Below are 13559 nucleotides of genomic sequence, written 5' to 3' on the forward strand. Positions count from 1 at the left end.
AGCGCGAACCTTCGCCCTCAGTTAGCGTACCTCTTTGCAAGAACGACCCGACCTCGACACTCTCTTTTCAACTTGCCACTGGGAGAGCGCTGTCGAAGCATTAATCAATTCATAACAAGCCTGAGATTAGCTCTTTGTACTTCTTCCACACGCTCCACCATTGACATGCAGGGTTTCAGATGACCTGGCTAATGGTTTCGAAGCTCCCAGTTACGCGCCTAGAGCTTGGACACGGACAACTTCCCTTGCCATAGCTCCGAAACTTGTCTGCACTCTCCTACCTTCTCTCCGTGAAATCGCTTCACATTACTTGCGAACAACGACCCCAAAATGCTGCTTCAAAAGATTCTCTGGCATTCAGGTACCCAAAGGCCGTGCTGTCCATGATCGACGGTGGCTTGCCGAGGTCCGTCACGTAGAACGCTTGCCCTGTGTTGAGCCGCATTCCTCGTCTGTCTCGAGCCTTGCGACAACTTCGACTCAACCCCCAAAACACGTCCCTGCCTTTATTTCTTGGTCAAGATCACCTGTTCTACAGTTTTGGCTCGATCTACTATGAGAGTCCGCACCACGCGCCTGGTCAGACAGGTACTACGCCAAGCCAACCTTGTATCACTGCATGCCTCCTAGTATATCCGTAGAACTCTCATTTTGCTCCGTCATTTGACAACATGTCGTGCTATATTCATACATACTGTCTCTACCCGCACCATGGGCCTCTCAACGGCTATAACAGCTCATTAAATCCATTGGCTTGCCAGTGATCATCCTTCAGCTCCTTACTAAACGCCCTAGTAGACCCCGCTCCATATTTACGGCCGTCTGTCAGCCGTCCGTGGGCCAAGTGTAATCTACAAGTACACCGTCTGCTGAACAAACTGTTCCACCCAACGTCGTGTCTGATCTTTGTGTTGCGCACGGTCATCTACATGGATATTGGTGGGTATGCCCGCTGTCCGCACACAAGTCCAGCATACTCACGCTGTACCAGGCACTGCTACAATTGCCGGCGCCGCTGTTGCTGCTGCTGCATACATTGATGCCAAACTTCAGATCCGTAAAGACCTGAGGGATCTGTGGAACGTCAAGAGAGCCACGTTCGAGTGGAATCGAGCAGGTAATCGCACGCAGATGGTTTGTTGTGTCGCTACGCTAATATGTGAACAGTCGAGAAAGAGGAGCACTCTCTGTGGTGTCAATTTGAGAACCAGGTGAAGCGTTTACCTTCGACGACTCGATGCCTCTGGTCCAAGACTGGCTGTTACACCTGGTCCGAGACTCACGCCCAAGCCTGTCAGTATGCAGACTTTCTCTTAGGTAGGGGAGCCCGGCCTACTGAGCCTGTTGCTATATATCTTCAAAATTCGCCAGAATTCATGTTCACCATGCTTGCTACTTGGGCGCTGGGAACAGCTCCTGCAACGATTAATTATAATCTCGCCGGCGACGCCTTGCTCCACTGTCTGACAATCAGTGGTAGTAAAGTGCTAGTAGTGGATGAGGATGCTGCATGTCGGCAGCGCATTGAGGAGTGCCGGGACAGAATCGAGCAAGAACTAGGCATGGAGATCATCGTCCTGGAGCAGTCAACAAAGGCAACTATTGCTGCAGTCAGCCCGAAGCGACCGGAAGCTCATCACAGGGCAAATGTGAATGGAGACACACCGGCCTGTCTGTTCTATACCTCGGGCACAACTGGACTTCCCAAGGCGAGCCACTTCCATCTGGAAAGAATTTGGTTCCTCGGTGATTACCGCAGGCGTCTCACAAACCAGACCTCGGGACCGGGTGGAGATGTGTTTTACAATTGTATGCCTTTGTACCACGGCACGGGGGGTGTGCTTGCTGCCGGCTGTATGGCTTCCGGTATCACACTGGCCATCGGGCGTAAATTCTCCACTTCGGGCTTTTGGGACGAGATCCGCGAATCCGATTCGACCGCCTTTGTCTACGTCGGAGAGACTGCGCGCTATCTGTTGTCCGCGCCCCCTTCGCCTAGAGACAGGGATCACAAGGTTCGTCTGATGCACGGCAATGGCATGAGACCTGACGTCTGGCGCAAGTTCCAAGAGAGATTTGGTGTCACAGATGTCATGGAGTTTTTCAATAGTACTGAAGGCGTTTTCACGTTGATCAACTATAGCCGAAACGACCATTATGCGGATGCTGTCGGCCATCACGGAGCGATCTTCAGGACTGTGTTCAAGAACATATATGTTCCTGTTAAATTGGACTATGAGACTGGAGAGATTTGGAGACATCCCAAAACCGGATTTGCTCATCGTCAGCCTTACGAGGAAGGTGGAGAGATGTTGGTCAAGGTCGCAGACGAGAATGTCTTCAAGGGTTACTGGAACGCGCCTGAAGCCACAGCGAAGAAGTATGCCAGAGACGTCTTTGAAAAAGGAGACCTGTACTACAGATCTGGCGATGCACTGCGCAGAAGCTCGGATGGAAAATGGTTCTTCATGGATCGCCTCGGTGATACATTCAGATGGAAAGGCGAGAACTGCAGTACGACCGAGGTTGCTGAGTGTCTGGGCAGGTTCCCTACCATCAAAGAGCCAAATGTATATGGTGTTGAAGTCCCAGGCAAGTATTTCCAGAATTGGTTCCTCTGACGAAGCATTGACGATTGCCCATCTAGGCCACGACGGTAGAGCATGCTGTGCAGCCGTATACGTTGAACCGGCAGATCGTGCCTCTTTCGACTTTAGAGCTTTCCTCGCTCACTCGCAGAAGCTGCTTCCAAAGTACGCGGTGCCACTCTTCCTGCGATTCATTCAGGATGACCAAGCGCACACCATGCACAACAACAAGCAGAACAAGACGCAACTCAGACGCGATGGCGTGAATCCTGTGAAGGTATCTCATGGAGAAGCTGGCTCGGGAGATACATTATACTGGCTGCCACCAAGAGGCGATACATATGTGCCATTCGGGAGGGCCGAGTGGCAGAGTATCGTGGCAGGCAAGGCCAAGCTCTGAGTCGCGAAATCTTTGTCGAGATGACTGTCCCATTACATATGGAAAGGAAGCGCGTGGAATACTTGTCTGACTATAGGAGCACGATTCTCGTCCAAACAATCTTATGCTTGTTTGTATCTATTGATTTTTGAGCAAACTACTTATTGTCATCAGCGCCGGCTCACTCTATTCAAGCAAACACGGCAAATAAAACTGTGCCGTGCTTGTGCACAGTCATTATTGCCAACTATATTAGCATCTTCTTCTTTCCAAAGTCCCACAATTGGGACGATGTCATTTCGATTCCACTCTGTGGCGATTCATCTTTCATGCATCCTTACGGAAGTCGTATGTCCCCATCTGTTTCGCCTCATCCATACATATACTCTGCTAATCCGACATCGAGAGCGGCCAGTGTTATACTGAGAACATGCCTTGGCGATCAGGATTCCCGATTGTTACGTCTACAACGTGCAAGTTGACATGCGACCACGAAAGCCATATGCCCGCAGACCCGACGCGTCAGCATCAGAAATTCATACACGAATTCACTCATCTCAACAAAGCTCCACCACGACTACGCCCAACCCTAGACTCAGCGCAACATACCCAATTCGACGGAACGGACCAAAAAGATTCGACGGAGCTACGTCACGTGGCAAAAGAGGCTGCGCCCGACCAGAGGCTCGAACTCTGAACCTTGAGATCTCTATCAGATAAAAGTCTCACGCGCTGACCAATTGTGCCAGCCGGGCAGAGGATAAAATAACCTGGGGCTATAGCATTATGATCTCGATGATAACGTCATGGCTGAGTGCGGTCGGCTCCTTGATCACCCTGCCTCCAATCTTGGATCATCACGCGAGCCTCTCTGGTCACGAGGATGATGACAGAAATATGTTAAGCTGTATTTAAGCTCAGTATACATGATGCGTGTTTACTGACTGTAGTTAGCAGAGTGGTTGCTTGTCAGATAGGTGTTATCGATTTCCACGGACGGAATGGCCGCGGGTAAATGCCTCAATTCGAATCATTCGACACAGTGCTCGCGCTCGCTCTCACTCAAGTGTGGCCGCCTGTTGTCCTTTCGCCATGCGAGCATGTATTGCGATGGTGCGCATGTAAGCCGATTTCCTCTTAGCAGTTTCCTTGTACCAATTGCTTACGCGAGTGACTGCGCCCTAACTGCGTATACAGCGTATTGAAAGCACTTGGACGCGTACGCAACACCACAAAATCGTCATGAGGCTGCTGTGTCTTTTGAAGTAGGGCCATCTAACCAACATATAACTATCGTTCGCGCATCGCTCCAAAATTTTGAAAGTTTCAAGCAGAGCCGTATTTCCATCTCCGCATCAAGAATTTCGCAAAGATGGAACCTTCACTTTCAAGCAAGTCTGATGGGTACTCAGATCCCCCAGGGTACCACGAACAGACATCTTTGCTACCTCCGCTACCTCCTCGTACTGGCAGCATGGTGAACACCGCGTACGGGCAAGGTTCATTTCCACCGCCTCCACAGAGAGTGAGCAGTTCAAGAATCTCGAATGAGGATATTTCGTCTCCCGTACACTACACTCGCGATCCCCACAAGCTAGTTGCCTATCTTGTTCCTTTCCCGACCCCGAAGCTGAATGGCATTCCGTCAGATGCTATTCCGACTAGATATCTGATCTACACTCCCCCACCTCCGCCTCTGAAGGCTCCCGGAGAAGGTGAAAAGGAGGCCAAGGTCCACAAACTGCAGCGTAAATGGCAGGAAGAAGTACGCTCTGCAAAGCTTTCGACTGCCAAAACTGCGAGTTGGCAGGGAGTAAAGGGCAAAGCTACTAAAGCTATCGATGTGGCCATGGGATGGACAAAGACTTCGAACCTCGAGTTCATCAACAGAATCAACATTGAAGGTGACAAAGGATCTAGTAGTCACTCACAAGGCGAGAATCTCCAGGAAGAAGAGACGCATCTTACCGTTGGACTCGAGGAGATGGTCATGGTCTACCCTTTCAGCATCAAGAGCACTCCAGATCAGCTCAAGGTCGAGTTTGTCGAAACAATGATGCGAAGCAAGAGCAAGGCTCAGAGAGACTCGATCATCGCTACTGGACTACTGCCTGTGTCGGCCGCCGTCGACATCATGCTTACGCTAATCTGGCCATTCGGAGGACTGTTAGAGATCGATGCAGTTTGGGCAGCTGCTTCGATCAAAGGCGCCAAAATTTCGCGAAACGTGACCAAACGCCTCAACTCCACTTCGACCAGTAGCAAACACGACGAAAACACACTGAGACTTTCCTTCCATCCATCCGATCGTCTCGAAACCCTGGATAAGTACTTGGCAGCAAGATGTCATGAGAAGAACACCAAGACCTTTCCGTCATTCGGTGCTGTCCCCACCGAGACAGAGTGTCTTCATGCCATAGGATGGGCTCCGAGTCAAACCGGTGGCGAGACAAGAAACTGGGAAGACGAAAACTGGGAAACTGCAGAGGTGAAAGAGGACCTCAAGACTGTCATGACTAAGGCAGCACGTGAGTGGGACAAGTGGTGCAAGGCTTACGAGAAAGATCCCGAGAAGGCCGTTAAGAAGTGAGTGTTGAACAGACAGTTTACTGTTGAATCCATGGTTTAGGGATCATCCTACTTGGATGAGTCACACAGATTTGCTCAATACGTGATAGTTAGTAGCAACGCAGATTGAGGCTTGTTTTGCACAACCATGTGCTCTAAGATTTTACAAGGTGTTAATGACCCAGCGATGGAACATTTCTCCGCCTAGGAGGTGCTGAACAATTCCCATCGGTACGTTATCGTAGTTCATCGTTCCAGCGGTGTTTTTCACGCGCCCTGCCGAGACAAGAGACCTCGACAATCTACGTGGATATGTTAGGTCCGTCGACGATGGACATGCTATTGGAGAAGACAGTCTGTCTTAGCGCCTATAAATTGACGTTATGGTGGAAGAAATAGAGCAAAGGATATCTTCGCATTGCCGGGAACGAGTCAAGATCATGGCAAATGTGGATGAGCGGCCGAAAGCTGTTCGGGTCCGCAGGTGTCATTGAGAATGCGTGGGTACACTTACTGTGAGACGCTGGCTCCACTTCGCTTCATGCTATCGCCATCGTTGCCCTTGGTTGCCTGGTTCGATGGCGGTCGGAGTCATCAAAGTTCACAGTGGCGCGATACCTGTCTGCAGGAGCGTGTCGTGTCTGAAGACGATGAATTGTCAAGGCCATTATCCAGTAGATTCGGGCTTGTCAGCAATTGCTTGTTCGATGAAGAAGGACAAGTTTGTTCGACAGATATGTACTGCTGAGACTGAGCAACAGAAAATCCGAGTCAATCCGCAAAAGACCCGCCACGTGTTCGTGTTGTTGTCGGCGTGAGGTTTTGTCGTGGTCGGCATTCCGATTGTGCTTATTCTATTCCTTGCAAACTAAGCGCCGATAAGTAATCGTGGTCAATATCGGAGAAGGTTACGTTATTCCTGCTTCTCGTTTCGACGTGAGATGGCATTGCGCCCATGACCAGTAGCCAAGCAATATCGTGACCCGAGAGGCGAAAGTAAACACCCTGAAGGCTGAGTACCATTAATACCAAGACGATGAACATAGTGAGATGTGGTTCGTAGCTCCTCTTGTCGTCCTCTCGCTATAGTTTTCAGTATTAAGACGCCGATGACCGGTCCTCGAGCTCGGGACATAAATGTGACATATACTGTTACTCTGCTGGACGAATAGTGCTAAGAATCGAAATAATTCGAAAGGTGTTTGTCGAGTATTGTTTGTGCCAGGATTTATCCAGGGCGAAGTTGTCTTCGATATTTACTCCGTCACGTTCAAGCTCGCCGTCTTCAGCTGGTAGTGCTGTACGAGAAGGCGGCCTCGCCGATCCACCACAAGAATCTTTTCACAACAGCAGGGAGATTTGCCTCCAGAGACCTGTAAGGTTGTTGCTTGCAAAGCACTTGATATTCCATAATTGCGTCGTGTATTCGATTACAGATGGATTGTGAGCGCAAATGTCGATCCAGCATTCCGACAGTGCGAAGTAGGACGAAGCTATTATATAATTTCTTCGAAGTGCCTCATCGTTGGGAGTGGGGGATATAGTTTGTAGTCATAGAAATCCATAGCGTGATCTTGCGCGACCACGTGCGAGACCTTGATGGCCACGAGGAAAGAATATGAATCTAAAGCTTCCCGAACCTTTGTTTTATGTTCTACATCGTTCATCGTCACGCAGAAAAGCACTGAGCTCCTCCATAGATAAGGGAGCAGGATTGACCTGCATATCCAGGATGAGCAACAGCCAGACACTGATAACGCCATCGCGAGATAAGCACCAAGACAGCAGGTGCGAATAGGGCGAAGTTGCGACATCAATGCTTGATAGCACTGTCTATCTATCATTCTGCTAGCATCTGCTTATCATGTCGTACTTCGACGAGCATATAACAGCTACAGCACGCCCGCTCGAAACCTCCAAGGTCTACTTCCCACAGCACGTTACCACCACTTGCCGCAGATCGAAGCCGATTTCCGGGATCAAGAAGTCCAGCCGGCCACGGACCGTCTGATGCGATGCTCACACGACACTAGATGGTCCTCATCTAGTTGTGACCGACGACGGAGAAGAACAATACACTCGTCGTGGAGCGCCTCTTGGATCTGGATCCTTCACACCAAGCTTTACTGATTGGCCATGTCCGCGGCACAGCTGCAGCGCGGCCGTCTTGCATGAGCAGGAGCCCACTTTCACATGTCTGGTGTTGCGCATTAATCAGTTCCGCTAGGCCAGCCCTGATGAGTCCCTGAAAAGCCAATATCCACCGATATACCACCTGCGAATAGCAAGTGGCTATGTGGATGGAAGATAATGCCATAGGCGAAGGGAGACGATCAGTGCAGCTGGTGGTCATCGGCCGAAGCAACCATGTCGCGTAGGACTTGGTGAGGCCACCGCATATTGGCGTCGACGGATGCGAACGCCTGGCTCCACGCGGCCGCCCGCAGGTTGCAAGCACAGGCTAAATCGGAACGATTCGTTTTCCCGTTCCAGGTTTCTCGCCGAGGCAGACGAACGTGCGGAACCTCGACTGTTTCGATTCAGACGCGACTGACTTCAGGGCACAAGAAAATTAACGACACGCGAGCAATCAACAACGGATGCGCGGCGTCGGAGAAACCAATTCTACGACCTATTTGGCCGGCTTAAGCTTCGAAGTTGTCCCTGACTCCCCGAGTCTGGAGGATGCAAGACCCACCCGTCTACTAACCAAGGAGGCTGGAGTAAACACCGTCGCAAGCCACGGCTCTTCTTTCTTCTTTCGCTTCCGCTTCCTTGAGTCTGATCACCACCAGAAACTTCGGCTTGAGGTGCTCGTCCAGTCGAGTGCATGTCCAAACTAGGCCAGCGGATTTCATCAAACTCAGGGCAGAAACTGACGAGTCTGTACAAGTCGCAACACATATCTCGGATCCGCCGAGCGGACACGATCCAACCAAATTATTTCTGGAGAAGTCGTTGGTTGAGTTGTCGTGTCGCTAGCGTCAATTCTCATCCACATGGTTCGGGCGCGGCTAACTCAAAATGACGGGGAAAGAGATCCACATGGTCGTGTGCGAATAAACTTCAAAAGAGCTGGAGGAATTGTCCCTGAAACCGACAATCACCCTGCTTCCGAGATGGCACATGCCGCTGGAGATGGATGTCCAGACATCTGAGGAAGAGCATCGTACGGTCTCAATACCGCGAGATTCGGGGTCCCTCGGCCTGTTCGTTCGTTGTAAAGGTCTGTTGAGGTGCCGGACAGAACCCATCGCGACTCGCAACCCATGTCAAGAACACCGCAGAGTGACGGAAGCGACATGCTTAGACTAAACGGCGGTGGAGCTTGTCTCGTGCATATGCAATTTTTTGCTTGTTCGCTTTGCAGGATCACGAAGCATGAAGATCAGCCAGCCATTCACTGTGAGCCGGTAATTACACGGAATGTACTTTAGTAAATAATCAGATGCGATTGGTGCAAGGTGCACCTTCAAGAGTCATGAAGATTCAAGATTCAGGCGGAGATTCGGTCGATTCTAGCTCTGGAGCAATGGCATCCGTGTCGCCAGGTCAAAGTCCCCAAAGCCATTGACACTGACAGCACGAAGGAAGGTTTCAAGCCCCAATGAGATGAACCGAATTCAGGGTCTCTCGGGAAATCACGGATGAGCCAGTGGTGGTTGATGTGGGGAGCTAGAGTGTCGTGCACGGGTCGTAGAGACATGATGGGTTTGGAGAGTGGTTGATGGGGACGAGTCCGCGAGTCAAGACATCTCATACAAGAACGACAGCAGACATGCGTCTAGGCGTCACAATGCAGAGTACTATAAGTAGATCGTGGGAGTGCAAGGATGTGGGAGGGTAGGTTGATGATGTCCATGTCGGATATATTGCGGTGAACGGGCCAAGTTAGAGTAGATGGTGGATTCCTCAACCGAGCGGTTCTACAACGGCAGAAAGGATTGCGGGCTCGAGCAAAAGGATCCTGCATGGCTTTGGCTCTTTGAGCCGCAGGCTTTCAGAAGTGGGTCGGATCTTAGAGCCTGCTGCAAGCTGTCAACGTCGTCATTTTGCTGGGATGGGAAATGCAGTAATCCGAGGGCGTGGGGGTTCACATGAGGACTTGACATGAGTAGGGTGTACTCTTGAGCCACTATGATATCGGAGTTGGGTAAAAGGCAGAAGAAGTAGGCTTCGGAGCAGAGATGAGCGTATGCAGAAGCGCGATCAAGCAGGCAAGGTGCAAGGAGACGAGGCAACGGGTGTCTTGATTCACAATAAGGGAGCAGTTTGAAAATGCGACGGCAAGGGCAGAGCATGTGGCAGATCCCTGCCCGTCGTCGGTCGGGGCGCGTGGGTGAGCCTAATCTTGGGCGCAGCCACTAGTCGGTCGAGCAAAACTGGCGACGGAACGAGGTTTACCCCTAGTAGCACTGTGTGGTCGATGTGCCGGGTGCTGACCGAGTTCGACGGTCGAGGCATTAGACAAGCCAACCCCCATCCCACCTCGCGTCATTCGACCCCATCTGGTACCCTTAGCATTTTACCAATAATCCGAATCGAACAGAGGAAGAAGCGCAAACTGCTTGATAATACACGTACGTCGGCAAGAAGGCTTATGTATTAAATCCAAACATTGTGGGTATCCATGGAAGAGCGTGGGGGCCAGCTGAGCAAGATGAAATCGTCACCGCGAGCCTTCCCGCCCAACATGGGTGAAATGACAGCACCTTCTTCTTCGACGACCTCTTCGGCCGTGCAATCCCTCACCAGCGCCAGCACGCTGGATTCACCAACAGAGTCGTCTGCGCGCCGGGCGCTGCGAGACAGCGTCTTCGAGTCGACCACATGGCGCGAGACGGACGGCGAGTCCCCCGAGGAACTGCAACGGAAGGATCCCCTCGGAACGCAGATCTGGAAGCTGTATTCAAAGACAAAGAACACGCTGCCCAACTCTGAGCGCATGGAAAACCTGACGTGGAGAATGATGTCCATGAACCTGAGGAGGGCTCAACACCAGAGGTATGTCTATTGTCCGAGCTCTCAACAAAGAACAAGATGAGTTGACTCAGCCACCACAGCCGACTTGCCCACGCATACCAGCAGCGTGCCAACGCTCCCAGCGGAATTGCCCAGTTGAGACAGTCGGCAGAGGCGCAGTCGCTCGAGCACTCCAACTCGCACTCGCTCGACCAGTCGCACTTCGCCGTGCCTGCCAGCGATCACATGAATCTGGACGACTTCATCGTGCCTTCGTCCATCGCATCCCCCATCAGCCAGTCGTCGCCCTCGGCCTCGCTCGACACCTTGATCAACGACCCAAAGGCCACATCGACCGGCATTCCCATTCGCCGGCATCAACAGCTCCAGGAAGAGGCCCAGGACGACTTTGTTGCGCGTGCCTCGGCTCCGTCGGTCGCTCCCACTGCCATCCACAAGACGACCGACGAGTTTGGCTACATCCAACGCCATGTGCGCAAGACTAGCATTGACGAACGCAGGGTATGTCTCGAGCTGCAAGCCCACCTCCCGCACCCATTACTGACTTGAACAGCCGCCCAAGCGACGTGCCGACTGCTCTCCGCAAGTGCCTCCAGTCACCACCGGCATGCCCAACGATGCCCTGCTCAACAACTACTCTCTCGACTCGGGCGCTTTCAACCCTCCCAACACCCATGGCCAAGTCCCCTTCGGCCTCGACACTTTCGGCTTTGACACGGGTGCCAACGCTTCCCACAACGACCCGCTTCTGACATCGGCCGGCCCCTTCCAGACCAACTTCAACTTTTCGCCCGTCGGTTCGCCCATGATGACCAATGGCCAGTACACCAACATGTTCAACCAGTCCATCATGTCCAACAACTACTGCTCACCGCCCCAGTCCTCGTACCAATCCCGTGTCTCGACTCCCCAACCTATCCCCGAGCACGAGCCCGTCTTCTTCAACACCTCTAGCAGTGTCGATCTGAGGCACCATGCCCACATGAGCAGCTACACCAGCCAGCAACCTACTCCCGTGGCCAGTATGCAGCCTCAGTACATCTTCAGCCCCAACAACGACAACATGTTCAGCCAGGTGTCGGCCCCCGATCCATCCACCTCGTTCACTCAACCTTCATCCTACTCAATGTCGGGCCACATTGACCCCAACGAAGTCTTGTCCACTGCCATGCCGTTGCCTCGCGATAACAACATGTTCACCTTTGGCGCCGACTCGGACAACGAAGACGAGGAACCCAATTTCGGCGATCGCAACAACTTCATGATGCAGACAGACTTCTCGCCCATGGAGGACCCTTCAATGGCCGAGTACCAGTGGGAGAGCGGTCTTGCCTCGGGTCAGTACAATTCACTGCCCGCTCGCTACGCTGGCCCCCCTGGTCGCAAGGGCGTGACCATCGGACACACCGAGATGATTCCCTCACCACAAGACTGGGGCGTAGGTAGTCTGGGTCGCACACATGGCTCAGCAGCATCTGTCAGCGAGATCCGCAATCGCGGAAACGATCCTCGTCTGAAGAAGATCCCTCGCACCAGCTCAACCCCAAATGCGGCTGCTATGGCTGCTCAGCATGGCATTTTCTCTGCCCGCCCACAATCCTCACCTTCGTCGCCGCCCGAGTCTTCGACTGGCTTTAGCTCTGTAGCACCTTCTCGGCCCGGAAGCCCAAAACCTGGTGACAACGGCCTGCCTACGACATGCACGAACTGTTTCACCCAGACCACTCCCCTGTGGCGCCGCAACCCTGAGGGGCACCCGCTGTGCAACGCATGTGGCTTGTTCCTCAAGCTTCACGGCGTCGTACGTCCGCTCAGCTTAAAGACAGATGTCATAAAAAAACGTAACCGAGGCGGAGCGGGTTCCGCAACCGTCGGGCCCCCCACCAGTCGTCCCAAGAAGGCTGCTAGCAGGAAGAACTCGGTTGCCCACACTCCCGCGACCACTCCCAAGCCTAATCACGACGCCGAATCCCCCAAGTCCACCGCTGGCTCCTCCACTACCGCCAACACTCCTACAACTCAGACCAACCCGGTCATTGCACCAAAGACTACTGTGGTACCTATTGCGCCTGGTCCGCCGAAGCCGCAAATGCCTGCTACGGGTCCAGCTCCTACTCGTATGGTTGCACCAAAGCGTCAACGCAAGCAGAGTAAAGTTGGCAGTTCTCCTCAAGAGATTGAGATGGGCGAGGCGGACGACATTATGCCTAGTCTCCAGCCCAGGGACCTATCTCAAGCTCCCACGCCTACTTACGCGCCCAATCAGCAACCAAACATGATGATGAACAACGGTGCCCCTGGATCAATGGTCAGCACTCCTTCCGGTATGCCTGCCGGTCCACAGGAATGGGAATGGCTCACTATGAGTCTGTAAAGTGCCAGTCGCTGGTAGCTTGGAGCCAATCTGCATCCTTTTCGACAACAAGGATCATCACATTCTCTTCATGAGTGACGGTAACTTACAAAGGGAGAGGTGCCTTTCGTTATGTTGCGTCAACATGAGCACTCTTTTCTGCTTTGAGTTCGATCATATACCCGCCTACATTTTGGCACTTATCATCCGACAAGGATTGCACCGACGGCTATCTTCTGGTGATTTATTGGGATGGACGGGTCTTTGCTCACTAGACCTGCCTTTGTTTCTTGCTTGGTGTTCATCTAGGCGTTCTGTTTGGGAAGAGGTACGGTACTGTTTTATGTTTTGCTTTTGCGAATGATTCCCTTATCTTATAGACGCTGGGCAGGCTTCGGATTGTTTTTCGGACGGGATTATCAGATCCAACTAGTTCTTCATCTGCCCTTTTAATGAGTTGGAGAAGGATTATTTTACAGGACGATTAGGAGACACTGCCGCAGGCAATGATAGTAAACGACTGATTTCTACATTTGTTCAAACCACGCGAACATGTGATCGCAGCTTTCGAAGCTACTTGATGCATTGTTGTTGCCCTTCATCCAGTAAAATGGCATTTGTCAGTCCTCTGAGGCCATTGCTGTCTACTCTGTCGTCGAAGAGATGAACACACTACAAAACCTCATCC

The 13559-nt window shown here is 52.1% G+C and overlaps 6 protein-coding genes across 6 annotated transcripts; 4 read left to right on the forward strand and 2 right to left on the reverse strand.

Moving 5' to 3' along the window:
- Positions 1 to 899: 899 nt before the first annotated feature.
- Positions 900 to 3315, forward strand: AUEXF2481DRAFT_38832 (uncharacterized protein). The gene is made up of 4 exons (XM_013489528.1): positions 900 to 939; positions 992 to 1117; positions 1168 to 2592; positions 2648 to 3315. The coding sequence occupies exons 1-4, from the start codon at positions 930 to 932 to the stop codon at positions 2986 to 2988; spliced, it is 1902 nt and encodes a 633-aa protein (XP_013344982.1). The 5' UTR covers positions 900 to 929; the 3' UTR covers positions 2989 to 3315.
- A 96-nt stretch (positions 3316 to 3411) lies between these two features.
- AUEXF2481DRAFT_38835 (uncharacterized protein) lies at positions 3412 to 3711 on the forward strand. The gene has a single exon (XM_013489529.1). It carries the CDS (start codon positions 3470 to 3472, stop codon positions 3662 to 3664), a length of 195 nt encoding a protein of 64 aa, XP_013344983.1. The 5' UTR covers positions 3412 to 3469; the 3' UTR covers positions 3665 to 3711.
- Positions 3712 to 4339: 628 nt separating this feature from the next.
- AUEXF2481DRAFT_4050 (uncharacterized protein) lies at positions 4340 to 5557 on the forward strand (the record flags this gene model as incomplete). Its single annotated transcript, XM_013489379.1, has 1 exon — positions 4340 to 5557. The coding sequence occupies one exon, from the start codon at positions 4340 to 4342 to the stop codon at positions 5555 to 5557; it is 1218 nt and encodes a 405-aa protein (XP_013344833.1).
- Positions 5558 to 6805: 1248 nt separating this feature from the next.
- Positions 6806 to 7479, reverse strand: AUEXF2481DRAFT_645458 (uncharacterized protein). Its single transcript, XM_013489700.1, has one exon. It carries the CDS (start codon positions 7377 to 7379, stop codon positions 7032 to 7034), a length of 348 nt encoding a protein of 115 aa, XP_013345154.1. The 5' UTR covers positions 7380 to 7479; the 3' UTR covers positions 6806 to 7031.
- A 1431-nt stretch (positions 7480 to 8910) lies between these two features.
- AUEXF2481DRAFT_644008 (uncharacterized protein) lies at positions 8911 to 9378 on the reverse strand. The gene has a single exon (XM_013489701.1). The coding sequence runs from the start codon at positions 9293 to 9295 to the stop codon at positions 9032 to 9034; it is 264 nt and encodes an 87-aa protein (XP_013345155.1). The 5' UTR covers positions 9296 to 9378; the 3' UTR covers positions 8911 to 9031.
- Positions 9379 to 10228: 850 nt separating this feature from the next.
- On the forward strand, positions 10229 to 12892 carry AUEXF2481DRAFT_28508 (uncharacterized protein; the record flags this gene model as incomplete). The annotated part of the gene is made up of 3 exons (XM_013489456.1): positions 10229 to 10539; positions 10599 to 11019; positions 11072 to 12892. 3 exons carry the CDS (start codon positions 10229 to 10231, stop codon positions 12890 to 12892), a joined length of 2553 nt encoding a protein of 850 aa, XP_013344910.1.
- Between the last annotated feature and the right edge of the window lie 667 nt (positions 12893 to 13559).

The sequence above is a fragment of the Aureobasidium subglaciale genome, assembly GCF_000721755.1.
Source record: "Aureobasidium subglaciale EXF-2481 unplaced genomic scaffold scaffold_7, whole genome shotgun sequence".
Lineage (NCBI taxonomy): Eukaryota > Fungi > Ascomycota > Dothideomycetes > Dothideales > Saccotheciaceae > Aureobasidium > Aureobasidium subglaciale.

What these genes read in the sequence shown, in the direction of transcription:
- AUEXF2481DRAFT_38835 (XM_013489529.1), top strand. Translation starts at nt 3,470, where the DNA reads ATGCCCGCAGACCCGACGCGTCAGCATCAGAAATTCATACACGAATTC.
- AUEXF2481DRAFT_645458 (XM_013489700.1), bottom strand. Translation starts at nt 7,379, where the DNA reads ATGATAGATAGACAGTGCTATCAAGCATTGATGTCGCAACTTCGCCCT.
- AUEXF2481DRAFT_38832 (XM_013489528.1), top strand. An exon ending in GTTCGAGTGGAATCGAGCAG is followed by an intron (nt 1,118 to 1,167) that starts GTAATCGCACGC and finishes ATATGTGAACAG; the next exon opens with TCGAGAAAGAGGAGCACTCT. An exon ending in ATATGGTGTTGAAGTCCCAG is followed by an intron (nt 2,593 to 2,647) that starts GCAAGTATTTCC and finishes TTGCCCATCTAG; the next exon opens with GCCACGACGGTAGAGCATGC.
- AUEXF2481DRAFT_644008 (XM_013489701.1), bottom strand. Translation starts at nt 9,295, where the DNA reads ATGAGATGTCTTGACTCGCGGACTCGTCCCCATCAACCACTCTCCAAA.